Here is a 27415-nt window from a genome sequence, read left to right as displayed (position 1 = left end):
AAGTCAGTAATTCTTCACACTGTGGCTTTAAAGGTTAATTTTATAGATAAATTTGGGTCTCAGCATGTATGAACATGGAGTTTTTTCCCACATCGTTATACAACACGGCACACACACTGTGTTTAATCACTAACGAGTCCCCCTTCGCCTCCTCAGAGAGCCTGTCTGAACACGGTGCAGCACGAATGGTTTCGTGTGTCCAGCCAGAAGGCGGCGGTGGCGGCCATGGTGGAGGACTACCTCGGGGCGTTCGGGGGCATCTCGCCGGCAGTGCTGCGCCACATCGTCAACATGGCTGATGGCAACGGTAACACGGCGCTGCACTACAGCGTGTCGCACTCCAACTTCCAGGTGGTGAAGAAGCTGCTGGATGCAGGTGAGAGCAGCTGGATGATGCTGTAAAACTGAGATAAGCTGAGCAGCACGTTAGCATGATGGCAGATTGTAAAACAGTTTGCTTGTGTTGAGTTCACAGCTTAATTGTAGCATATTTTTGGTATGGTTTTTTGTGTTACTGTATGACATTCGGTCAGTCCATACTAAGACTTTAAAATACAGAAATCAAAATCAAATGTCGATCGATGCAGCAGTAGATCAGCTCCTGTGTTCAGTGAGGTAAAATTACATTTTTTGTCAGTGGACTCTGGCCTTGAAGAGAGCAAAGATAAGTCTTTTTGGGAAGTGCTGAGGATACGACTGGATAAATGAGACTTGCAATATACTGCACAACTTGTGCGAGAGTCTGTAAATGGATGTTTTGATATAGTTTTGCTGTTATTAAATGTGGTCCTCTTCTAGTCAACTCATCAAGAATTTTCAGTTTTTTTCTGCGTCAGCAGCAAATTTAAAAAGAAGAAGTGTCCCAAAATGTCCTCAAATTGGTGAAAATAGTGGGAGCTCCTTACCCTCTGAGTCGATGAACTGATCAGCGACCATAAAACAGAGACAGTAAACTTGTTTTTGCCATGTTGTGCCATTCAGTGTTGCCATATGTACGATATTAATTGTATTTTTATGATAATTTTGCCTTCTGGAGGATGTACAAATATTAATTCCACAATTGCAATACTATACAATAATTTGGCCATTGTGACACTTACAATAAGTGATGTTATTTAATGTTATTTATTTATTTAATTAGCTAGAGCTATGCCCTTAAAGATTTTAATTTAAAGTATCAAAAGGCTTTTAGTTGGCTGTCTTGTAATTCATCGATCCACTCATACACTACGTCAGCACACTGGAAAAAAAACTGACACAGTTGTTAAAAATACTTGTTTACTAAAGTTATAAATTTAACCTGTTAGTTCTCGTAATTGTGACTGACGTACAATATTTTTTCTCAAAATACAATCATTTTGAGCCTCTGGTGCTGTTGTTATCGTTTAGAAAGCGCTGATGATGTATATGTTGTTTGCTACAGTAGAGGCCGGCGCTGTTGTGTTAAATGTCATGCTTCTTTTGACTCTGCAATGCCAGCATGCTGTCTAAAATCACACACTGGAGAAACATGATGCTACCATTGATTGGTTCTGTGTAAAAATGCAAAGGATGCATAAAGAAGGGACGTAGTAGGAGCACTATCACACAATCTGTGTGTAAAAAGTTCTGTTGATACACAAATATCATTTAGTATTCCTTTTAAGAAGATTTTTTTTACTTAAGTAACATTTTTATTGCACTTTTTCTTGTATCAGTGTTGTTACAGGTGGTATTAGTACTTAAGGGAAAGAACTGAGTACTTCCTCCTCCACTGCCTCGCAGCGACCCCTCTGAGGCTCAATAGAGTGTGATGAGGTCCCGGCCACTCGCTGCTCTAAAAGCCTTTTGTCTCCGCTGCCTTTTGTGTCCTTGTGCTCTATAACAGCGAGTCCACCCCCCTGTCCCCATTGTAGTCTTTGTCCTGCCAGTTCCTCAGACCTCTCCTCCCCTCAGTGGGCAGGACAGCCTCCCTCAGACCCGCCTCACCTCCCATCGAATGTCCCGTCTCTTTTTCCAAGGACGAGTTCTTTAGGGTCCACACAAAGCATCATGGTCCCACGAGAAGTCACCAGCCTGACGCACGTCCTCGTACATTACTGTGTTGTTGAGTGACGGGCAGAGACGAGTCAATCACAGACAGAGTCGCAGCACACTTTGGGACCACCCGCACTGAACAAGTGTCCCTTCAGCTGCTGCAGAGTGCTTTAACGTGTGTGTGTGTGTGTGTGTGTGTGTGTCTCTGTCTATGTGTGTGTGTGTGTGTGTGTGTGTGTGTGTTTTTCAGATGTGTGTAATGTGAACCAGCAGAACAAGGCAGGATACACACCCATCATGCTGGCAGCGCTGGCCGCAGTGGAGACGCCTAAGGACATGCGAATTGTGGAGGAGCTTTTCAGCAAGGGCGACGTCAACGCTCGAGCCAGCCAGGTCAGTGACTGAGAGGTCAGAGGTCAGCGGCAGGGCTAAAACACACAGTTCAGGTTTCAGTGAGCATAGAAATGAAGGACAAATCGAGCATCCAAATTAAGCTGCTTAAAGCCAAGGAGACGCAGGAATCAGCTGATGTCCCGGCTTTATTAAAGATGTTAAATAAATCCGAAACACAAAACAGATAATGTGCATGAGCCTCATTTTAAAGCCTTAACTGCAAAAGATTTTAGGAGAAAGTTTAAGTTCTGATGGGGATGTGTAACCTGATGTGGGTAAAAATTGCACTTTGGTGACACCAAGTGGTAAAAGGAGGTAATTATTTGAAATTTGAACAGTTTCGCAGACATCATGAGATGTACAACTGAACACACCTTTTGTTTGTATTTAAGTTCTGTCTGCAGAATTTAATTTAATTTATTAAATTTGCTTTATTACATAATATTACATATTGCATATTTTATATGTTATTAGTCTACAGTAGTTCACAAGAAATTTCAAAACATCAAGATATATATCATGTATTGTGATATAGCCTAGAAGTATTTTTTTTTAAGTCATATCGCCCAGCGCTAATACAGTCACACAGTTACTGTATATATAATTCTACAGTGAGGCAACTGAATTAGACAAATAATAATAATAATAATAATAATAATAATAATAATAATAATAATATTAATAATAAAAAATGAAATAGAATAAAATATCAAACAGTAATTTAAAATTACCATGGTAACAATATAAAACAGATAAAAAAATGTTGGAAATACAGTAGTGAAGTAGCATATGCAAAAATCTTTCTAAAAGGAGGTGACTGATTCTGATCTTCAGATGTGCAAAAAGAAGAAGATCAAACAAAGATATTTTAAGATATTTCATGAAGATTTAGAGATTGTAATTGTTTTCATTGATGATTTGAATGCTGTTGTTCCTGTTTCAGGCGGGTCAGACGGGGCTGATGCTGGCGGTCAGTCACGGCAGGATGGACATGGTTCGGGCCCTGCTGGCTCATGGGGCCGACGTCAACATCCAGGACGACGAGGGCTCCACGGCGCTGATGTGCGCCAGCGAACACGGACACGTGGAGATCGTCAAACTGCTGCTGGCTCAACCCGGCTGCGACGCCACGCTGAGCGACAGCGTGAGTAACCAAATACATTTACTCAACTACTTAAGTACAAATTTGAGGTACTTGTACTTGAGCATTTTGATTTTAATACTTCTATTCCACCACATTTCAGAGGGAAAATTGTACTTTTATTCCACTACAATAATTGAACATCTTTTAGTAACTTAACAAATTAAGATTTTGTTTAGAATAATACAAAGAGGCCATAAATATGTTTGATTACACTACTCAACAGTTCATACAAGTACAGCCAAAGTGATTAGTCTGTTCATCAGTTACTTGACTGACATAAAATGAACAGGCAACTATTTTGCTAATCATTTCTTATTTTGTTATGCAAAAACATTTAACAGTTGCAGCTTTTCAAATCTGAAGTTTTGCAGCTTTTCACTTAATTATTTTAATAATTTTGAAGTTTATGCTATTGTTTGAACATTTGTGGACGTTTATGTGGATTCTTGTTGAATTTTTTATTGTAGTTGTTACTTTGCCTGAACAGCAGCTAGACATATTTTTCCTGTTTTCCTCTTAAAGTCTTATATTCAGTCATTGTTATGATTATTAGTTTTAATATTTAATTAGTCTGTTGATGTAATCTGTCTGTAATCTATGTAATCGCCCTTTACTATTTTATTAACTGTCCAAATTGTGTCTGTTTTAATTAATCTGCCTTTAAGTGCCCTCAAACCTCTTAACTTTTATTATGACTTGTTTAATCAACCGTATTTCATGTTAGACAGCAAAACTGGGTTTTCATTTTTCAAGTTAATCTCATCAGGTAGCTGATTTTTTTCCCAGCTTCTCAAACTGTTCTGTTATTCTGCATTTCTTCTTCTTGTATTTTTCATCTTTGTCGTCTTCTCCTCAGGATGAGAGTAACGCCCTGTCCATCGCTCTGGAAGCAGGACACAAGGACATCGCCGTGTTGCTTTACGCACACGTAAACTTCTCCAAAGCTCAGTCACCTGTACGTCCTTGTCACTCCCCACTGTTTTTAATTTCAGGTCTGTTTACGTGTCGACTGTCACATTAACCATTCACACATTTATATTGTAGGGGACTCCTCGACTCGGCAGAAAGACGTCACCAAGTCCCACTCGGAGGGGCATGTTTGATTAAAGGCCCCGCCTCTCCCTACAAACCCTGCGCTGCTATTGGTTCACGCTGAACGATGCCTTACCCACAGCTGGATGAGGGACTTAATCACCAACCAACCAATGAGATTTCTGGAAATATTTTTATTTATGTGCACAGTGACGAGCCCAAAGTGCCCTTTGAATATGAATGTAACCAGCTGGTGCCTCGAGTCCCGTCAGATCCTGGCTGAAATAATCAGCAAACCAACACGGACACAAATTCAGCTACTAAATGCCATTTTATTCCCCTCCTTTCTCTGTTGTTTTGTTTTTCTCTTCTTTTTGTTTTAATTTGACTTTTTTTATTTCTAAAGCTCAATGTTGATCATTCAAGAGCACCAAAACATTTGTGAATTTTTTTTTTTTTTTTTGAGCAGACAGATGGAGAATAATCCACCCGCATGTTAGAGGAAGTATTTCCTGTATATATTGCTCGCCTCGACATCCCGGCCTCACACATGTGCGCCTAGCTCTCCGCAGTACATGTACAACTCACGTGGATGAACGCATCAACGAATAGACCTAGACTGGAGAAAAATTGTACTTTTATACAAATCCTTTGTATCTATTTAAAAAGAAGAATCACAGTATTTTGAATATTTCCTATAACTGCTTACTACGACCCATGAAGTTATATATTTATCAAAGTATAGTTTTTAATGCAGATATATGTATTTCATTGTACATACGGTGGTCTTTAGAGTTTAGTTCTCCTTTTTTTGTCTTTCTGTCTGTCTCTCATGTGTAATATAAAGCTGTCTGTCCTCCTCTAGTGGTCATCCAGGTACTGACTTTCATCCTCCCGTGAGAATTGAAGTGCCTGAGACTTCGCCATATAACAATAAACATCGATTAAAGATTATGGGTCTGTGTCTCATTTTCATTGATGACCCACAAATCTTTATTAATTATTTGGCATGATATCATTATTTGGCATGATATCATTATCATGCCAATAATTATATCATTATTATGATATTATTGTCATATTCACCTTTAACTTTGTTTATTGTGTGTTTTGACTCTATTTTTGGCAAACATATTACAATCAAAATACACTCAAATAGTGATGGGAGGAGGAGAGAGTCTGTAACCATAACTGTACAAAAGTGTTGCAAAAAAAAAAAACAATTACACTTAATGGATGGTGAAAAGAAAAGCATATTTTATAGAAATTGCTGTATGGCCAAGTGCAAAATCCAAATCACAGGAGCTGCATTTTTTTATTAATCTACTATGTGTGACAACATACCATTATAACTGAAGCATTGTGGTATTACAGAGACGCCTCAGCCTACAAATCATTTTCCAGCTGTAAGGGAACATGCTTGTTGGTACAGACGGCAGCAAAAATATCATCTTTTTTTTCAGTGAGAATAAGATGTAAAGATTACCATTCCCACTATAACTGTGAGTTTTATCACAATCACAGTTTCAGTGAAAATAGTCATGATTTTACTGTAATGGTGCATGCTGTATAATTTTGTTGTTTGCCAAATTGATTCTTGAAATTTTCTCCTCTTGGTCGACTGCTGCATTAAATTCAAGCATTCATGATTATTTGAAACTTTTAGCCCTTCAACAAAGACATTTATAATACAAAAAACATACATTTTGGGCACTCGAAGGTCAAAATATCCACGGAGTAGACTCTCTAATTTGGAGATATGAAGTGTTTTCTCTAACATGAATATGAAATTAGTTTTGCTGCTTCTATCTCGGTTTAGGGAATAAGTTTCTGGAGGTCAAAAGTCCAACAGCCGAATCAGATCGGTTAATAAAGCTGGCTGTTTTCTGACTGGACGGCTTCCTGAGAGGATGGAAAGAACAACAGTAAATAAGTGTACTGAACAAATTTAGTTATACTAAAAAGATAATTTCCAACAAAACTAATATAATAATCTTAAATTTAAGTGACATCTCTCCTTTCAAAATGTGTGAAAACTCAGTTTAAAAAAAAAAAACTAATGGAATTTCTTAAATATCAATATGGCAACTTCAATAAATTTAAAATAAGATAAGTGAGTTTTAAGTAATTTTTGCCTAAAATAAATTATTTGTGAAAGGAATCCTAAATTTAATATAAGAGTTGTTGTTTTTCCACCTGAAAAACAAGACAATTTTGCTTTTAAGTCAACTGCGCTGATAAAGGAAACTAAAACAGGACTTCCACTCTCACAACTGTCCACTTTAGACCATGTACAGTGATTCTGATGTCCATACAAACCTGTGCAGAGACAGATTAGTGCTGCTGGTCCCAGCTGCTCCCGTCCTCCCTGAGAGCGTGCGTTTGTGTTTCACTGAGGGACGAGGGACAAAGCCGAGATCGCCGGGTCTGTAACGAGCCAACTCAAACTGGAAACTCAAACTTGGATTCAGGATTAATTCTCTGTAAAGACACAAAAATAGGAGTTTGGTTTCACTCTGCTGAATCTTTTCTTTCAATCAGTTCTTTGTTGTGATTGGATTATCAAAACTTCTGCCAAAAATGTACACTTAAACATGCCATCAAGCACATTAAAGTCACAGAGTTTTTCTGTATGTAGCTGATGGATGCTATAGTCTCCCAATGTGGGGCATGATGCACATTAAAGAGCAAAAAAAAGCTAAAATATTGTGGTCAGTACAAACACTGACAGATAATATCCAGTTACCCGTCTGCTGCAGGGTCAGAGGTCTGCGGCTCATCCAGCCGGTCCTTCTCAGCAGTGGACTTGGTGAGTTGGGGCCGGTCCAAGACCACCAGCAGCTTCTCCATCAGCCTCTTCCACTGGACCACAGAGTCCACCTCTGAGTCCTGATCTGTCGATGCGTCCTGCAGGAAGCAAAAAAAAAGAAAAAGAAAATTTAGCAAATTAGGCCTCAGTTGGCTTGAACATATTTGTGTCCTCATGTTTTAAACTACAATTTTTTTTTGTTTGTTTTACCATCAGGGCTTCTCTGAGAGTGACAGCTGCCTCCTGCATGATGCTCTTCATCTTGCTCCTCCTCCTCCTCTCCTCCTGCAGCTCCGCTTCCAACCGGCTCAGCTCAGCTCTGTTATTACTGCACTGCTCAGACAGCGAGACCCGGTCCTGTCTATAAAGACGCAACACCGACAGTGAGGCTGTACTCACAATGCATGAGTTAAAATCCAGAAAAGACGTGTGTGGGAGGCCTGGAAACACAGACCAATCACAGCAGACTGGGCTTAAAAAGACGTCCACTAAACAGAGCATTTCATACAAAAGGTGAATATGTTCCAGTAGTTTTTTGTGAACGTGTGTAAATGTATTCTAGTAGAGACCCATATATAAGGTTCAACCTGAAAACAGTATAATCTTTAACCAAAGATCCTTTTAAATATTATCTAACCATCACCTTTAATTACTATTGAAGTTTGCATTTCTTTGTCCATGCTTACTGTTAAAAAGACCAAAACTTAAACTAAATTACTGTCTTTGGTTAAGATGTTTCAGTGCCACCTGCTTGTGTTTCAGTGGGCGGAGCTTCAGTCAGCTGCATCCATTAAAGACCAATTAGTCCTTTTAAGAGTGATTCTGTATGTTCTCATCTTTTCTTTGTGTGTACAACTGAGTTTTGTTTTGATTTGTCCAGAAATTTATATTTTGGACATTTGTGAGCATCGTGAACCCTGTCTTTAGTTTTGACCTTTGAGAAAGCATCAGAGTCAGTTAGGTATTTGGACAGAGGAGATGAACTTTGACCTGTGTGCCTCCATCTCGGCCAGGACTGCTGTGTGTTTGGTCTGAAGCTGTTCCAGTTCTTGCCTGCAGTCTTTCAGCTCCGCATGCAGCTGCTGACACTTTTCTGTGAGCTGTTCCACCACCTGATGGACAGAAGATATCAGGTATGTAAACTTCATTTGTATTCTAAAACTGCAACACCCAGAGGATCTGATCCTACTTTGAGCCCCAACAGTAATTTCTGTTCCTCTTACCTTCTTGCGGACGCAGCTCTTGCGGGACGTCTCGCTGAGCATTTGCTCCAGGATGTCCACATCCACACTGAGCCGACTCTTGCGGCTCCGCAGCGCAGAGTTCTCCTCCATCAGGACCTGAGTCTGCTCCGCCAGCTGGCTGATCTGGGTCTTAACCTCTATGTTTTCCTGGAGGGCCGACCTGGTCGTCTCTGGGACCTTCTGGTCCACCAGGTGCTGCACCTCTGCTGCCATGGCCGCCACGTGGCTCTCCATCTCCTTTTCCAACCTTTGAGGTAAAAATCAATCAGCCAATTAATGAATCAATCAGACTTTAATTGTATAGCACTTTTCATATGAGGAAAACTGTTACACAAAGTGCACAAACACACATAACAAATAACTGGGACCAAAACCATTAGGAGCTTTAAAAACTAATAAAAGGATCTTAAAATATGTAGCCATAGTATATAAAATTATATTAAAGGTTTGTGAAAACTGTTAAACACTTGTGTATTTTTTCATAGCTATGATATGCTATAATGGTAGGCTGTAATGGCACATGTGATAGCGTCAGTAAATCAGTGTTCTCCACCTCTTCTTCTCCAGCAGTGCTTTCATCTCCAGGCTGTGGAGGGCAGCTTTGTGTTCCTCCTCCTGACTGGCCAGCTGTTTCCTCAGCGACTCCTTGTCGGACATCAGCTGCTCCTTCTGCTTCTGAAACTCCTCCAGACCAGCCAGCCTGGCCGCTTAAAGGTGGAGAGAGTGAAAAATTAAACCTGAAACGGTGACACTCACTGAGCTCCAACCAGACCAGTAAGTTTGTCTCTGCATCTGAATTGTGTTGACTGCAGTGCCGAGGCTGCTGAACTGTTCAGCCAGACACCAGGGTGGAATATTTTTCCTGAAATACCAGTATTTTCTCAGTGAAATGATTAAGTATAACATTTACTGTGAAAAAAAGTGAAACCACAGGACCATTTCAAAACTATATGTTTGCAGGACCATAAACAGTAAGAGATGAACTCATCCCTGTTTTAACCTACAGAGATTTTCAGTCTCACCAAGTGTTGTGTTTTCTGCGTTGACTTCTTCGATCCGGTCTTGAAGCTCTTGTCTCAGCTGACTGTGCTGCAGCTGCAGAGCGTCTCTGTCCTTATCAGCAGCCTGCCGATGACTCTCCAGCTCCTCCGTTAGCTCGTTCACCTCATCCTCCCTTTCCAGCAGGGAGCGTTTCAGATAATCAACAATGTCCTTCTTCTCCTTCTCCAGTGAACTGTACTGAGAGTTTAAATCCTTCCTCTGCCTCTCCAGTTGGTCACATTTCAGCTGATATCTGGAGGAGGAAGAGGGTCATGCAGGCCTAAATGTTAAGAACATAATCATAAATGATTCTTGCAGTGTTGGAAACAACTAAATACATCTATTCAGTTACTGAGCTTAAGTACAATTTTGAGGTACTTTTACTTGGGTATTATTGCTGACACTTTCTATTTCTACTTCACGACAGTTCAGAGGAAAATACGGTATTTATTTTTACACTGCTATTTTTTTTATGTGATTTTTGTTTGTTTGTTTGTATACCAGAAGGGGAAATAGCGCCGTAGTCACACAAGTGGCTACTTCTACCCCATTTGTTCTTCACATTTAATTTGTTCTACCTATGTACATATATATATATATATATATATATATATATATATATATATTCAGGACTTTTACTTGTAGCACAGTATTTATATTTCTGTGGTATTACTCTTTACTAATTTTACTGAAATAGTGATGGCGTTTTTTTTTTTAAATCCTAATCTGAAAAATAACCAATAAGGTTTTGAATAAATAAAGTGGAGAAAAAGGAACAATATTTGCATTTGAAAGGTAAATTTTGTTAGTCTAAAGCAACACAACATAAAATGGAAATACTTAGTAAAGCACAAGTTCCTCAAAACTGTATTTAAATGTACTTAGTTACTTTTCACGACTGGTAATATAATGTCATTTGAGTGTGTTTTTTGGCTAGATCAGTGTATTTACACTTTTAAATAAGTTATTTTCAAAGTCATTACAAGCTAACAAATGACAGGCTAACACAGCATAACTTTAGGCTACATTACAACACTCAGCTAAAATGCTTTGAAGTGATTTTCTTTTAATCCAAGTTTGAAGAACAAGCGTGAACAAAGTTATATGAAAGACAAAGCATTTACAAACACGAACACATTCCCACTAAAATTATATGAAATTAACGTTAAATGAACTTAAACTGACTTATTTTGGGAACAGCTAAAGCACTTTTTGTGGTGTGAAACAGCCTCACCTCTCCACCTGCTCGTTCAGAAATCGTATTTGAGTCAAATATAAATCCTTCTCTTTATCGCCAGACCCGGTTTTATCTGCAGGAGCAGCTGGACTTTCCTTTTTCTGTGTTTTTTTGGCTTCATCTTGTTTTTCGCCGCTTTTCTTGTCCTTCTTTTTGGGCATTGTTTCAGAGAAAGTTGACTGAAGTGAGGAAACGAACCGCGCCGTTACCAGGCAACGAGGCGTTCAGGGACTCTTCGGAAAGTTTACTGCTTCGCAAGGATGTTTGAGTTGCAAGAGGATAAAAATGTGATAATGCAGATCGTACATCCAGACTTGGACCGGATTCTTAACAAAAACAGACTTACGAATACATTTGTTACAGTTATGTAGTTTAATTTAATGTTTGATTGATATATTCAGTGATTAGCATGGTCTGATAAATTTGATTGTGCGATATCCGATTTTTTTTCTTGAACTTAAAGCCATCACCGAGCACAAACATTTAAAAAAAAACAGGCTAAATTAAAATCCACTTTCATTTAATTTGGTTTGATTTAAAAACAAATTAAATGCTGACAATAGATAATAATAATAATTATTATTATGATGATAATGATTATAATAAAAGCTTTTTTTGTACAGCACCTTTTTAAGGTAAAAAATGCACTGCAATAAAATAAGTGATTGACAAAGTAAATAAAATCCAAAACATGAGCCACAAAACAAGATAAAATAATTACAACAAAACCATATTAAATTGATAATATCTTATACAGAATTATGCACCAAAAAACACACACAAACAACCTAATGTTTCATAGGCTACAGTTTAAAGGTGTGAAGGATAATTGATTTCTTCATCGTTTCTATTAAAAACATTCAAATGAGATTTAAAGATACTAAATCTCTGCTATTTTTTTCCCTAAAAATAGGCAACAAAACTATCTCTTCCGAGCCTTTCAACTGTTACTGGTAATAGTAATTTCTCATTATTTCATACATCTTCATCATTAGACTCATTAGACTAACAGAGTTTATTTATTATTATATATTATGAAACTGATCCATTGACCTATTGGTGTGACCTCTGGCCACCTCCACCCATCAGATAATTTTCAACTCAGTGGCTCCCTGAAGTGGTGTGAGCCAGTATTGCATAGAATAAATGGCCTGGCTGCATGATACAGTACTCTGTGCATGCAGGGGAAGAAAATGCTATTTTTTTTTTTTGTTTCCAAATTTTTCCTTTATGTCATTAAATGAATCTTCTTTTCATTTGGTACACTGACCTCGCTGCTGTTTCGCTCTGCAGCCTGTTATACTAATAGAAAGGTTAAGTGTGTTAAATCACATATTCATCACTGTGTTATAATCTATCATTATTACCTCAGAGGCAATTAAACTCAGCAACTCGGCCAATGAAGTGTAGCAGTTATTTATTCAGCGCTGTGTAAACGCCTGCTTTTTAATTGGTAACTTTTCATCCCCTCTCCATTTGGCTGCAGGGATTTTAATTGGGTGCCTTTGTGTTTCACCTCACTTCACTCCCTGCCCATAAATCCACATGGCTGAATGACTGACCAGTGTGGAGGTTAATTCACTTTCAGCTCAGTCAAGCTTAGGAAATTAATAAGAGAGTATTAATTCACCACGTAGCATATCATGACAAAAAGAGCTACACTAAATACTGGATGCTACTCAGATATTACAGCATAACTACAAGCCCAGGGGGGAATGATTATTACGTATAAAATGAGTAGATAAGCTCCTGTAGGTAGAATTATATTCAGTTTAGGGGAACTAACCAGTGTAATTCAGTTAAAGGGATACAGTGAAATGTTACCCAGCCATAAACTCTCATGGGAGGCCCTGTGAGATCTAACAGGATCTTTATAGATTTAGTACATCATGAATATCTGAACACACATCACCTCAGACCACACAAAAAAGGGACAACAGATCTATATCTATATCTATATCTATTGCTATATATCTATAGCTTTATATGCCATGCGTAACACATTTGACAGTTGAATGGTACAACTATTTGACTGAGAAGTAATGTAATCAGTTTTGATCAGCAAGATACTGTCAGTTGGTAATTGTGCAAACTGTTGACAACTGTACTTTTATTAATTTACTGGAAGAAATAAGAAATTCAAATCTGTTTTGAACAAGTGTGGTCTGGGGGTTTGCACCTGTTGTTTTGAGAATATTAATTCATATTTGAGAAATGAGCCTCACCAATTGGAAAAAAACAACTGAGCATATATTGATGCTATTATTTTTGTATTTTTTCTTAAGTAAACATTTGAATGCAAGACTTTTACTTCTTGGCTTACAGGCAATTTCAACACTTATTACTTAGTACTTTTCCATCTCTGGAGTTGAGTTGGGTTAAACAGGGAGAAGTTGACATGGAACAATGGGCTTTTTATTAATCATATTTTTTTTTAAAAAAAAGTGAAATGTGAAGAACAAATGAGGTAGAGAGCAGCAGGAGTGATGCCACTGTCCTGCCAGCTTTCTCCCCCGCTTCCAGCTCGTTTCCTCCCACGAGTCACAGCAGCGGGGTGGGGAGGGACGGTGACCTTATAGCCTCCAGCCCTCCACCAGTCCGGGATTTAAACCAGCCGAGCCTACTGAAACTAACTCAACATAGTGCTTAAAACCGGACTGCACTCGATCCTGTGCAGATTTAGCATTTAACACCAGATTTCTTTTCAAATTTTCAGCAGCCATGAGCAACGACAAGCAGAGCAAGCAGGTGGCGGAGTGTCCCGGACTTCTGTCCCCGTCCAAAGGCCAGAAAGTCCCGAGGATGCCCAAGTGCTCCCGCTGTAGAAACCACGGCTATGTGTCTCCTCTGAAGGGGCACAAGCGTTTTTGCAACTGGAGGGACTGCCAGTGTCCCAAATGTAAACTGATAGCTGAGAGACAGAGAGTCATGGCGGCCCAGGTAAGTCAACCGTTAATTATTGTTTTTTTTACCAATTAGCAGCGCGGCTAACGTTAGCTGGAGCCCAGAGGAAATTAACAAACAGGACAATTTGACGAAAATAAAGTGTTTTTGCGGTGTGAAACAGGAAAGATAACATGTAACTGTTTAGAAAACTATTTGTATTTGTGTTTGTATGCTTTTTAACTGCTGTGGTTTAGTTTACTTTTGTTGTAACACATCAAAGCAACCTAAAATGTAAACCAAGCTAGCTAGCTCGTTAGCTTAGTTTTCGCAAAGCTAGTTTACAGATCTTAGGAAAATGTTTGTGTTTTTAGGGATGTTTCATGAATGTGTTGTTACATTTATTGCACAAAGCCAACAGTTTACAAATAAGTTTAAAAAATGAACAGTTAGGCTACATTAAACAGAGTTAAACCTGCAACATTATCTATATTTTGTGGTAATGTAGCTTTGTAGTTTGTAGCTTGAAGTAACATTTTATTTTAAAATCATTTTTGAGTAGGCTAATTGATGACCATGGTAAAAGATTAAGTAAATACCACTAATTATATATTTATGTATATTTAAATATATTTACCAGTGTAAATTTACTGCAACTCAATTGCAAAACAAAGAAATAGTAATCTAAAAAAATAAAACACTGATAACTGAAACAAAGATTTTCCTGTTATGAACATATTCTCCTTAAAATATTATTTGTTAGCTGTTCCTGAAAATATTCCCAGAGCACAGTTTTACATGTTCACGTCTTGTTTTTTCAAATGAAGTGACCCAAACTCAAAATGATTTAATTTACAATGATATAAAAGAGATTAAAAAGAGATAATCCTCCTTTTTGGGGCTTAAAGGTGACCATAAATAGTAAAAATATTTGCTGATACATTTTCAGTTGAGGTGATTAATATTTTTGCTCTACATTATGTGACTTTTGTTGTAAGTAGCTACATACAAGCACCGGGTATTATCTCTGCTTTTGTAGTGTAGGTATATTAAATTAAGTAGTGTTATTTTATAATATAAATTTGCCTCAAAGGGCTTTACAATCTGTGCTGCATAAATGAGAACTTTTTTATTGATCTGTTAGTATTCTGTTACTTATCTAACACATAATATATATCTATTTTTTACATCTGTAACTAACAGTTTTTTAGTTGCAGTATTGTATTTGTTAGACAGCAACAACATGACAGGTACATGGCTTCAGTTTTATCAGTTTACTACTTTGTTTTGTAAGTAGATTAGAATAAAAAAACATAAGGAATTTTAACACAAAGTCAGCATAGTGGACAAGAAAACCAAGTAAAAATTTTGAAAAGTGAAAAGTAGTCACTTACTGATTATTAGTTTGTAGCATTATATTTGCATTATCAGCAGATATTGAGTCTGTTCCTGGAAAGTCATGAGTAGATAAGGGTAATGTTTCGTTTTCATTTCCTTTCCTCCCCTCTAGGTCGCCCTTAGACGGCAGCAGGCTCAGGAAGTGGAGCTTGGGATTTGTAGTCCGGTGGCTCTGACCGGCCCTGAGGTGATGGTGAAGAATGAAGCTGGAGCCGACTGCTTGTTCTCTGTGGAGAGACGATCCCCGACACCCACCAGTACCTCCACTGCTTCTCTTGCTGCCACAGGTAAAGTGTAAATAAGTGTTTTCACTTAATGTCCTGCCGCTCATGTGTCACATGACTAATGTAGTTATTACAGGTCTTTTTTTCCAAACAACAGCACTGGTACGTATGCAAAATTTTTTTGGTTACATTCACATTTGTATACAGCACAAAAAAGACATCCATATGGATATCAGCAAAAATCCAATATTGCATCCTTAGTCTGTACTGTGTTTACAGTGCAAATGCAATATTTTATTGAATCTCAATGTGTCTTCACTTAATTAAATACATTTAATAAGTATACAGTAGCTACATCTCCCACTTCCAAACTCAAATCTTCCAAGTTTACGCTTTCCTCACTCTCCATGTTTACACTCTGTGAAGGCATGTGTGAGGGTAGAGAGAGAGAGGAGGGCATCAGCGCTGTAACCTACGTCACTGCTTTTTGCTGACGACTGAGTGGGAGTTTCCATTTGAAAAACACAGAAAAGAACGCAGATTAACTCGTCTTTTAAAGATTCATTTCCATTTCAGGGTGAAAAAGACTGAATTGAGTCATGACTGAAAAAGTCAACACGACAAGAAGTTTTTTTTTTATAGTTAAATACACCCAAAAGAGATATTTTCAGGGGGAGAAAGGAGTAAAACTTAAAGTAGATTTTAGTGGTAGCAGCATGAAAGGGGATTATTGACGTCTTTCTAGGCAGTGGAGCAGAGGCAGACAAAGATTATCATGTTCCCTGTCAACCTGATAGCAAACTTTAGGAGTTGGAATATGACTGAGGTCAAGGCTGCTCGCGTCTTCTGCTTTGCGTTTGTGTGAGAGTGAACTTTGGTGCTCTGGCTTGGCAACAGAGAGCAAAGACTGAGGTGGAAAAAGGAGTCGAGCACTCTGTGTTTCACTGATGACAAGAATCAGATCAGGGACCACAAATGTCATTATCTTTGGCGTCAGTGGTGCACATTGTTTTCATTGTGTGAGAACGAAAGATAAGTGTCTGCCTGAGAAGAATGTGGCCTTGTTGATAACGAAAGAACAACAGATAATGAGTAATGATGATGGTGATGGTGATGATGATGGTCATGTTTGTACAGATTGGGAAACCCACTATTGGCGACTATCAGGCTTTCAAAAGTTAGCTGCCGAGAGGCCGAGCAGAGGAGCACTAACCTGCCGGACGTACTGGTTGTCACTGAATGAGAGGGATGACTCCAATGGCTGTGTTTTTTAAATTTATTGTAGAAAAGAGTTGCATCAAACATTTCAAAGCAGGTTCCACGGCCGCACAGGTGTTCAAACATAACAAAACAGCGATCAAAGAAAGTGACAAAATATAACAAAGCGAAATGAGGTCAGCAAAAAATGATGGCTTCTTCTGTTACACCCTTTCCTCCATTCATTTACAAAACTGACAGCGGTGATATCTGTGATATCTAACACCACATGACCCAGTCGCCTGACATGATGAAATAACATTTATAATAATACAATTAGAAAGATTATCTGGCACCTACACACACATTCCTGTATTGTGATGTTGTGTTGGGCTGGGTCTGCTAATCAGGCGTCAAAAACAAGTGTCACCTGCAGATGGTGCTGTTGTTAGTAATTTGAGCTCGGGGTGGAATGATTGGAAACATCTGGTGAAGTTCAAGTAATATGTCGTCTGTTCTGATTAAATGGTCCATCAAGAGATCTACTACAATCCTAGATCTGCACGACTAGAGTAGATGTCATCCTTTAAGGTTGTTTTCATTGTTAATTTGTTGTTTTTCAGCATCAGCAAAGACTCAACTGAGAAATTTTTAAAAGGTATAATTTAAAGCAGGGTTCCCATGGATCCTTAAAAAGCCTTAAAAGATACTAAATTTATTCATATAAAAATTAGGCCTTAATTGGTATTAAAATGTCTTAAATCAATCTTTCAAAAGTTTTAAAAATGCTGAGAAATGGGAGGGAGGATTTTATGATTTTTTTTGATGTTGCATTGTAAAATCTTGAAATAAATGGTACCTTTAAAAAAAAATTTTAAAAAGAATTTAAAAAATGTTGGAATCCTGTAAATAAAAGATGATTATTTTCTTACAAAGTCAACAAAAACTTGGCAAAAATGCATAAATGTAATCCTCAGATCCCTCTTTCAAATGTAATAATGATCTGAAAATTCATCATACTTTAGCCTCAGAGCTGATCTTTGTCTTTTTTGTTGTCTGTGTGTTTGTACAGGGAGTCGCTCGGCACTGTCCCCCAGCCCGTCAGCCGGTGCCCGGGCTCATACTGATGGCCCGTCTGATCTGCTGCTGGAAACTTCCTATTACAACTTCTACCAGCCCTCCCGCTACCCCGCCTACTACGGCAACCTTTACAACTACCAGCAATACCAGGTGACTAACACGAAACACTGTGTTGATCATTGGTAACAGTCAGACTATTTGAAGCCTTTTTAAGGGATCATTTTAGGTATTTCACATGCTGGGCCTGCGTGTTGGTTGCCTGCGATGTGTGTTTAACCTTCCTGATGAGTGTGTTTTCATGCCACTGCTTTAAACCACTAGGTAAGCACAGTAGTGGACGTGTGTGTGTGTGTGTGTGTGTGTGTGTGTGTATTTCTATGTGCCTTAATTGCAGTTCATAATCTTGGTTCAAAAGTTCCTGTGGATCCTTTAAAAAGTCTTAAAAGGCATTGAAGTTAATAATATAAAATGTCTTAAATCAGTCAATATTCTGTGAATCTTTGCAGTATAAAGAATTCTAAGTAAAACGGGTTAATTTAGTAACATCTGTCCTGTCTCAGAGTGGAGCCTCTGCTCTGTGTTTAAAGAGATGGACTGGTCATACAGTAAGTGATGGACTGGTGTTGTGTGTGTGTGTGTGTGTGTGTGTGTGCGTGTGTGTGTGTGTGTGTGTGTGTGTGTGTGTGTGTGTGTGTGTGTGTGTGTGTGTGTGTGTGTGTGTGTGTTGGAGGGGAAACTTCACATTTAAGCTGCTTTATGCCTCAGAAACAGGAGATAAGCTGCTTAGCTATGAATCTCCTCAGCATGAACAAGACTTACTATTGTTACCTTCACCACAGAACTTGTCACAGTAATATGCAACTCACGTCAGTCAGTCAGGAAATCTTTTGGGCAAGTCATCTGCCTTGAAAAATAGGGGTCAAATTTTTTTCTTTCGCGCTAGATAAACAAACATGTTACCTGAAGAGCGCAATAACATGTACTTGTGTTAAACATGTGGGCCTCATCTGCTTCAGAAATGATAGCTAAGGTGTCCACGAGCAAGGCGCTCACCTCCATACAGTAAAGGATTGTAGATATTGTGTAAATACAGCCTAGTTGCCAAAAGAAACTATTTGCAATTCAGCATACCAACAATGTGTTACATTTGCATGTTTCACACGTATCATATCAGCTTTTCTGAAGTGAGGTAGTATATGAGCCGTCTTTGTTAGCAGGAGGTGGAGGGGATAGTGGATGGTGTGACACTTAGGCAAGACGCCTGTCAAGCTGCAGACCACTGTCTGAGACCAACAGACAGCAACACCAGTTGTCTTTTAGGAGTCCTTTGCTGTGTTTCCATCAGTGTTTGTGTTTCTCAGCAGAATATGAGCCGAGGTATCTGGGTGTTGTTTACTGACACAATGTGGTGTTTCACAGCAGCTTTTTAACCCCAAAAACACAAGTGTATCCCACCAAAAAATGGGAAAATACGCATCACACCCCCCACCCCCCAAAAAATCCTTGAAATATTAATTAAACAGAGATTATCGGTAACATAAATCAAACATTTAGCATTTCTGCTTGATAAAAAATAAAAATGATCAAAATAGATTCATTTTCCTGTCAGAATTAATAGTATGAAAGTCAAATGTCCTGATAAAGGAAATAACAGAGTACAAAAAGAAAGCAAATTTATTTTAAAAAATAGATGAATTGTTATGATGATGATGTAACTTGTGCATGTGTAGATAACCTTGTGGACATTAGAAGTTATTTTTCTTTGCACCTGCAAGTGATTTATATGAACTTTTTATTTCTTTGTTTTCCTTAGAGATGGATGACAGTGTCTGCTTTAATGCCGGCACTTATGGTATAACGTAGGACACATTGGGGTGATAGCACCTAACATCCCACGCACACACATGCACACACACACACACACACACACACACACACACATTCACCCATCTGTATATTCACACTGATTTATGCTTAAATGTATCTCTATTGTGTCAAATGAGATGAGCTTGTGCGTGAAGCAAATTAGATCTATAACTCTCCAGTGATCTCAGATGAGGTGGTTTTGTTTTTTATGAACAACATTTGTCCACCATTGCACCCCCCTCTCCACCCGCCTCCCGTTCCCCCAATAGCAACATCTAGTTTTGGGGTCACTGCCTCCGCTAACCTGGCAGCGCACAGCAGAGCCTGAATTGCAAAGGTTAATGGTATTGTCTGTCGGCAGAGGAACAAACCGCTATGCCTCAGCGCTCGAAGGAGAAAGTGAGCACATTAATGCTAATCAGTTAGCACTCTTTAGCATAATTTAGCCATCTTCCTTTGTGATTTATGATATTTTTAGTGAAGTTGTCAGGTTGAGAGGGCTACGTGCTACGGTTATTCAAATTCAGGGACTACTTGTTTTTTAAATATTTGCATGAAGAACTGATTATTTGAAGATTCAGTGGTGCCACAAGCACACAGTTGCACAATTGGTAACTCAAGAATGATGAAATATTTCTTTAAAAATAAAACAAAAGCAGTTATTTCTAGTTTTTTGTTACCTGAATAAGAATTGCTATTTATCAAAAGCTCTCCTCTTGTGTCTCCTGTCTCCTTTACCTGTCCTAAACCTCTACAATTTAATGGGCTATACTCGTATTTTAGCAGTGGAAGTGATTATCCTTGAGTTACTCAGTTTTAGATTTTGTCTCCATATTTGCTGTTGAAGCACTTATCGCTGCAGCCTTTCTGCACTATGCAGAGAGCTGTGACATTTTTTCTCATAGACTTTCTGTGCATGGAGTCAGTTTATGAAGGTGAAGTTTATTCTCTCCATCATAACATCTGGTGAAAGTGTACTTAACATCTTTTTAAGAATTATATAATTGTAACTATTTTAATCATTTAATTTTCAGAGATTTTAGTTGTGTTGCTCTAGAAGAGCCTCATGCCTGTTTCATTCAAGTGCTGTCTCTGATACACAGCTTATAGACAAGTGTCATAATAGATGTCTATTTATGTAAATATATTACAGCTATAGTTACCCATTTTACTCATGGATGTATTAAGAGACCTGGATACAGCATTTTTGGATGGTCCCGACTCAATCCAAAGTTGCTCAGTGGTGCATGGAGCCAAAAATGCTATATTTCCGTTGTATGAAATTACCTGGATAGTCTGCATTATTGAGTCCATAGAACAAGTGCACAAGAGCGACTGAGTGAAGCAGAGCGGCTAATTCTCACTGGCCGAACGGCTAAACTTTCGTTTTAGCGCTCTGATAACTTGCATGGTGATAAAATGACTCATCTCGACTTTCAAAACGTTATCGGACCAGATGGATCAAATCCTGATAATGAAAACATTACGTGATTGAATTAAAAACATATTTGATCCAAATAATATTCCACACGCAGTACAACACTAAACTGACTTTTTTTTTTTTTACCAGTTATTTGATATTTTGCAATTACATGGTTTGCAGAAGATTCAGTTAGGTAATTTATTTTCCTCTACCAACATTTTTGAAATGTGTAAATGTCATTGAATTAAAATACAGTCTTCCTTTAAATCATCACCAATTAAGCTTATCTTAACAGTAAAGGTTATCATAATATAGTGATCTGTAGATTTTGAGCACTTCCCACTGCTAAATCAAACCCCACAAGGGAAACACTGTGGTCTTTATCAGTGTCAGGCCATCTTCCTCCTCTCCTGTGCACTCAGTGGTGCTTGGCTGTCATGCAGGTAGATGATGATAATATAAGGGTGGTGTAGAGCTTCCAGACAGGAGATGGTGCCAGATAAGAAGACAGGCCCTCTCAGGGAGGTAAGGAGGCCCTCCCAGGAGTTTGCAAGTTAGCCAGTGAGTTTGGAGAAAGGACTGAGGATGTGTGGCAAGCCAGTTGCAGTACATATCTATCAAATTGTTTATTCTCTCTGCCATGAAAATGCATTAAGAAGCAAGTTCTGAGGATTTCAGGTCATTTGTGATTCTGACAGGGAGCGTTACTTGTGAAGAACGCCTCACTGAGTTTATCTCAGTGGAGAAACTAGAACTAAATTCCTAAATATGCTGATATGCTTTCAGATTCGCTGTGTCTGCTTTACCCTCTTACGCTGTTGACTCTCTGTGTAACACTAGAACAAAATTTATGGTTCACCTTGGTTGTGGGGTCACTATTCAATATGATTTTGGTACAGTGAGGGAAACATAAAACTGAATTCCCTTTTCATTTATTTTTGAAACCCACTAAACAGTGACTTGTGGTGGCACTCAATCAGCTGTTTATGGTCGAGAAGTAATCTAAAAGAAAACAAAAGGCAATATGTCTATGTGCACACACAAACTAACATTACTGTGGAGTTCAAGCACTGAAACGATGTAATGTTTGAATCCCATATTCTCTTAATCTCACTGAGTATTGTATCTTTGAAGAGATGAACACTCCCAGGGTACCAATTATCGGATCGACCTTTGGCTGCTTGAATACACAAGGTAAAGTCTTAGCAATAGACTTGCGTTCCGAGTTTTTTTTGCACTCCTTTCTATTGTTTCCGATTGAGACACGCAGCAGGCGCACTCATAAAACACGCCGACGGCGTTGCGATGTGCATCAACTTCTGGAACTCAGCAGCACGCACTGCATGTCATGTGATGTGATGATAAACAACCAATCACAGCCTGCAAATACCTTTTCTTTCTTTTGTAAATATCAGTCCCTATGGACAAAGATTATTTATGAAACTGTGCTTCAATGCTTGTGTGTATGGAGATAGTTTTCATTTCAAATTTCAGGCTATGAATGGTCGGGGGAGATCAACGGGTAGTCTGTCATGTCATGAATTTGTGAGTCTGTAATCGGCTGCTTGCGCACAGTGACAGTTGTAACAGACAAAAATATTATGTTGTTGAACCCGGCATTACAGCAAAGCACACCTGTCGTAACCTTAACATGGAATTACTGGTAAAATAAGTTAAATGTAAATTTCGTTTAGTTTAAATCCACAAACTGGAGTTAAAAAATAACATTCACCACCGCTAGTTTACATGGATCAAAGGAAATAAATTGTTTGTATTGTATTGTATTGTAGCTTCACACTGACAGTTTAAGCAGGTCACTCTTTGTGGATCTGCCTGTGACCGCTGGTTGTAGACCTTTTCTGTAAGCAACGCACAACGAAACTTGCCTTTTTCTGTAAGCAACTTTCACTAAAACAGTTTTGTTTGGTGCTGTATGTGTCCTGCAAACCGTAAGCTTAGTGCACTTTCAGACTCCAATCCAATCTCTATTGTATTTTTCACGGCCTAATACAAGAGCTGAGTGTAGCTTAAATAACAGTTTATAAAGCTGTCGGAGAATTGATGGTGTGGACAATACGGGTGACATATTACAGGCTGACAGAAATCAAATTCCATAAAAGTGAAATTGAAAACCCTTCGTGAGGCGGCCTTGCTGCTGAGTAGACAGCTCGTTTTAAAGTTTTCAGAGGACTGGAGAAAGCCAGCGCTTCGTGTTGCAGCCCATTTTTAGAACAAGCCACGGACGTGTGAATTCAAACACCACCAATTCTTCTCCCTATATATTATTTTATCACCATATTTCAACCTGGCACATTATGTTGTTAAGGTGTTGCCTGTGAATATCTGATGGCTGATTTGGAGGATTTTACAGACAAACATGTGAATTGGGTCATAGAACAATGGTTTTTATATTGTATGTGAAAAAAAAAACAAATGTAGAAAAGGAAAAACAATCAGAGATTATAAATAAACTGGGGTTGTTGAGACTAGAATATATGGGATAATATCATACAGATAATGTAAAAAAAAGGTTTAAGTACCTCTATGGGGGTTTTCATGTGGTTTGTTTATGAAAGAAATTAGGAAGAATTAAACAGTATTTCACTCAAGTCCTGATTTGCTGCTGAAAAAAATAGTTTCAAGGACATAGTAACATATACAGTCAGAAATCCAGCGCAGGAGTTGTAACTTGTATCGTTTCATTGGTGATAAAATGTAGCCTCTTTAACAAACAGTGAATGACTGGAAGCAAAGACATTTTTAAGCCTCTATGTGCAACATTTTTACTCTAGCATTAGTCACTCATCTTGATCAGCTGTTCTCCTTGAAATTCCATCAAAGCAAAAATAACATCCCCAAGCCACCACAGATATTAGAGAAGTGTTGCCAAACCAGCTGATTTTATTTTTGTTTTTTTACTTTCCTCTGCTGTGATGATTTTTATGCCTCTATGTGATCACGAACATCACCTCATGTGACACCAAATTACACAGACCACCAGCAAATGATTAAACAGCAACTTTCCATCAGCATTTTGAGCAGATGGAGAGAATTTGGCATGAACTCGGACAAGGATTATATTATATAATTATATTTTGGAGCTGAAACAATTAGATGATTTACAAATAGTAAATACAAACAGTCAGCTATCTCTATAATCAAATGAAGGTTATTTTTAAACAAACATTCTCTACTTTCAGTTTCACAGATGCAAATATTTTCTTATTTTCTATGTCGTGTTAATACTGAATTTAATATATTTTGGATTACTTTTGCGGTTCTGGCGCTCTACCAGTGGCAGCCAGCAAAAGTTACTCTTTGTCGTTATTTATTTTTGTTAATATTCTTCTTTATTTTTTGTCTTAAGCTAAGTTGTGTGTTCAGTTAGGTAGTTTTTGTAGTTATGTACGCTGTTGTGTCTGTATGGTTGGTCACGACGATGTTACTTTAGGCTTCAGGAAATCATGATAGGCATTTTCATCTTTTCTTGAGATTTGATATTCTTAGAAATTACATGGCTCTGACTTTAGGGTGTCCCACTGGTTATGGAAAAAATAGACAATTAAAAAAAAAATTGGGGTGATAAGGGGATGGAACTTAGACCTAGCCTAAAAAATACAACTGGAATTAAACCACAACAGTAATTTCTGATGAAGTTGTGTGAGTTAATTCATAATTTAATCATTTCCATGGTGTTTTACTCATGCTATCCACCACTCTTGATTGTGCAAATAAATGTGTTGTATAAAAACAGTCGTTTTATAATTGGGTAGCCCCGCATTTACGGTTCATATTGTATTTTGGGCTGGTCGTGAAAAAAGTTAGAACCCTAAATTGATTGACGAAAAGAAGAAAATAAATGTAGTTATTGCAGCCCTATTTAAGTTTCAGTTTCAGAATACCCAAATATAGAATTACCAAAAAATCTGTGGTGTATTTAAGAACGTCTTGGTCCTGGCATCTTTTGGATGTGCGATTTCCAGGAAAGTGATAATATGAAATACGGCATATTAAGACCTCTCCTGTTTGTATTAATTCGTCTGTTTTTTTTGTTGTTGTTGTCTTGATTGAAGCAGATGCCTCATGATGGTCGCCTGTCTAACCACAACGTGCCCTCTCAGTACCGCGTGCATTCCTACTACCCAGCAGCCACCTACCTGACTCAGGGCCTGGGCACCAGCGCCTGTGTGCCGCCCCTCTTCAGCCTGGATGACAACAACAACTGCTCTGAGACCATGGCAGCCTGTGAGTGACACACACACACACACACGAACAAACTCACACTTACACTTCTCAGGCCCCATAAAGTTTTACCCTGACTTTATCAACAGTGTGGTTAAGTACATTCGAGGGAGGATCGCACTAAAGTCAAGAGTGCCATAAACTTTATAAGATGAAATTAGTTTAAAGTGAAGCTTTTTTACTTTTATTATACTTACTTTTTACTTTACTTCAAATACACAACTGTGTATGTGATGCGATCTGACTCAAATTCATTTGTTGCATCAAATTTCAAACTGAGTTTTCATGAAAAGGCTAAAAATTTACAAAGTTAGCTGTCTATATTATCTTTCCTGTTAAAATGATTACAGACATCAAATTTATGCTGAGCTATTCAGTGTTACCCAATTTTCATTTATAGTTTTTCCTGAAAATTAAAAACACGCCTTTTGTCAATAATTTGCAGCCGTCACAGGAATCAACTTTTAAACAAAACTGTCAAAGACTTGACGGTGCAGCTCTGTTTCTTTTCGTCGTGTTTAACGATGAAGTAGATCTGATCTCTGATTTCTGGCACTCTATACGCCACCAGTGTCAGATGGGAATCTCAGCTGAGCATGGCTGCCTGGATTTTCTGCCTTTCTCAGTACCTGTGAATGTGGGTAAATCAGATCATGCGAATTGCTTAAAAGTATTTGTGGAACTTTGTAAGGAATGCATGAAAGTGCACGATGAGAGTGAGATAATGCAGATACTCATACTGGGCTGATTGACAAGTCTGTTCATGAACATTACTGGGTATTGCAAACCTTTTGTTTCATGCATGTCAGGATGGATAAAAAGGCTTTAAGAGGCAGTTCTGTGAGACACTTTTTCTCTCAATCTTTGTTGCATTTAGAGGCCTAGAGTATTTTGCGAGCACAGATTGCAAACAGTCTTGTCCTGTTTGGAATTTGCTTTGATAAGTGAGTCAAACAGTTAGTGAGATGTTGATTGTCTGAACGAAAGTTGTGACGAAAGTTTATGCTCGCATTAACTGCCCTCACTTTGTTTATTCCAGCGTAAATGAACCAACATTAAGGCCTATTTCTTTGACTTTTGGACAGTCTGGGGTTGTTATACTGATGTTGCTCTGGTGCACTATTTATGTGTGATTAAATTTTAAGATTACAGTTTGCCCTTTCTGCATTTTCCACTTTGACGGTGTGATGTTTCTAGATATTTTAAGAAAACTGTAAGACATTCTGCGATTGTTGTAATTTTTTTGAGTGGCTAATTTACAGAGTGCCCTTGCATATCCAACGCACTGTTGTGACTCTTGTTCATGAACTTGAAGGTCATTTAGATTGAAATGCTGTAGATGAATATATTAGCACCAACCAAGACAGTATACTGCTTTTTTCTCTCTTTGGTGTATTACCCTTTCACACACAGTATTTTGCAGTTATGAGAAGTCTTAATTGTGCAACATCAAGCTTTACATTTTCTTGTAATTAACCAACTCTCTGTTACCCTGGTTTGTCTTGACAGGACTGTGATTGATAGATGACAAGTCCTGTTGGTTATTACATATAAAATGTCTCTTTATTTTCTCTAATGTCAAGAATGGAATGGGAGTAAATAAACCTAAATGGTTTAGTAAAACTAATCATCATCTTTAATGATGGTGGGAAAACTTAGAATTAGAAAAAAAAGTTTTTATTTGAAATCTTACCTCCCAGAATAACGCTTGACTAGAACAAAAAGGTAATTTGTTGATTTTTTAAACACCAGTGGTATTGTATATTATTACTCATTTATAAAGGACATGGGGGAAGAGCGTCATTAGCACAACATCAACATCCTTCTTACAGTTAAATAGACTGCTGACACCACCAGCATCATCCTAAAGACCCCCCCATCTCCCCTTTGTACCTGTATTTGTTTATGACTTTCACCTGTCCGTTTCCTGTGAGGGTCCCACGTCAGCCTCCTGCAGTGAATCTCCATGCTCCATTACGAAAGAACAACACTCTCACCGGGTGGTCCCACATTTGGTGTTGACTCTTAACACCAGAGAAATAAACCATCTGAATTGGTGGTTTTTGCAACCATTTTTTCTTGCTTGTGACTCCTTGCTCGCAAATAATATCTACTTGCAACACCTCATCACAGGTTGTATAATTTTCTGTATTTTTTAATCAAAGTAAAATCAAAGATGCTGCCTG

At 38.2% G+C, this 27415-nt stretch overlaps 3 protein-coding genes across 11 annotated transcripts in view; 2 read left to right on the top strand and 1 right to left on the bottom strand.

The window, feature by feature from the left end:
- kank1a (KN motif and ankyrin repeat domains 1a) overlaps window positions 1-5539 on the top strand; it is a 67746-nt gene extending 62207 nt beyond the window's left edge. For all 6 annotated transcript variants that reach the window (XM_042488669.2, XM_042488666.2, XM_042488668.2 and 3 more), the window contains 5 exons: window positions 157-376; window positions 2267-2409; window positions 3353-3553; window positions 4410-4508; window positions 4598-5539. In XM_042488669.2, the coding sequence (XP_042344603.2) occupies window positions 157-376; window positions 2267-2409; window positions 3353-3553; window positions 4410-4508; window positions 4598-4660 (726 nt within the window). In that variant the 3' untranslated portion in view covers window positions 4661-5539. The remainder of the gene's footprint in view (window positions 1-156; window positions 377-2266; window positions 2410-3352; window positions 3554-4409; window positions 4509-4597) is intronic.
- An 11-nt stretch (window positions 5540-5550) lies between these two features.
- On the bottom strand, window positions 5551-11103 carry LOC121944775 (cilia- and flagella-associated protein 157-like). Its single transcript, XM_042488670.2, has 9 exons — window positions 10914-11103; window positions 9661-9932; window positions 9192-9345; window positions 8618-8885; window positions 8385-8506; window positions 7605-7755; window positions 7332-7492; window positions 6905-7066; window positions 5551-6487 (listed from the first exon to the last, which is right to left on the bottom strand). The coding sequence occupies exons 1-9, from the start codon at window positions 11075-11077 to the stop codon at window positions 6391-6393; spliced, it is 1551 nt and encodes a 516-aa protein (XP_042344604.2). The 5' UTR covers window positions 11078-11103; the 3' UTR covers window positions 5551-6390.
- Window positions 8408-27415, top strand: part of dmrt1 (doublesex and mab-3 related transcription factor 1) — a 38026-nt gene continuing 19018 nt past the window's right edge. Inside the window, exons 1-7 of one of the 4 annotated variants that reach the window (XM_042488674.2) lie at window positions 8408-8527; window positions 8634-8892; window positions 9206-9412; window positions 13633-13856; window positions 15310-15484; window positions 17691-17848; window positions 25064-25232. In XM_042488674.2, the coding sequence (XP_042344608.1) occupies window positions 13638-13856; window positions 15310-15484; window positions 17691-17848; window positions 25064-25232 (721 nt within the window). In that variant the 5' untranslated portion in view covers window positions 8408-8527; window positions 8634-8892; window positions 9206-9412; window positions 13633-13637. Of the gene's footprint in view, window positions 8528-8633; window positions 8893-9205; window positions 9413-13456; window positions 13857-15309; window positions 15485-17690; window positions 17849-25060; window positions 25233-27415 lie in introns of those variants that run through there. The other 3 variants (XM_042488673.2, XM_088076384.1, XM_088076385.1) reach the window with 3 other exon arrangements.

Source organism: Plectropomus leopardus, chromosome 4 (genome assembly GCF_026936395.1).
Source record: "Plectropomus leopardus strain MGB_pleo_1.0 chromosome 4, ASM2693639v1, whole genome shotgun sequence".
Classification (NCBI taxonomy): domain Eukaryota; kingdom Metazoa; phylum Chordata; class Actinopteri; order Perciformes; family Serranidae; genus Plectropomus; species Plectropomus leopardus.
The sequence above is the reverse complement of the archived record's forward strand: the minus strand, read 5'-3'. Positions and strand labels throughout refer to the sequence as shown.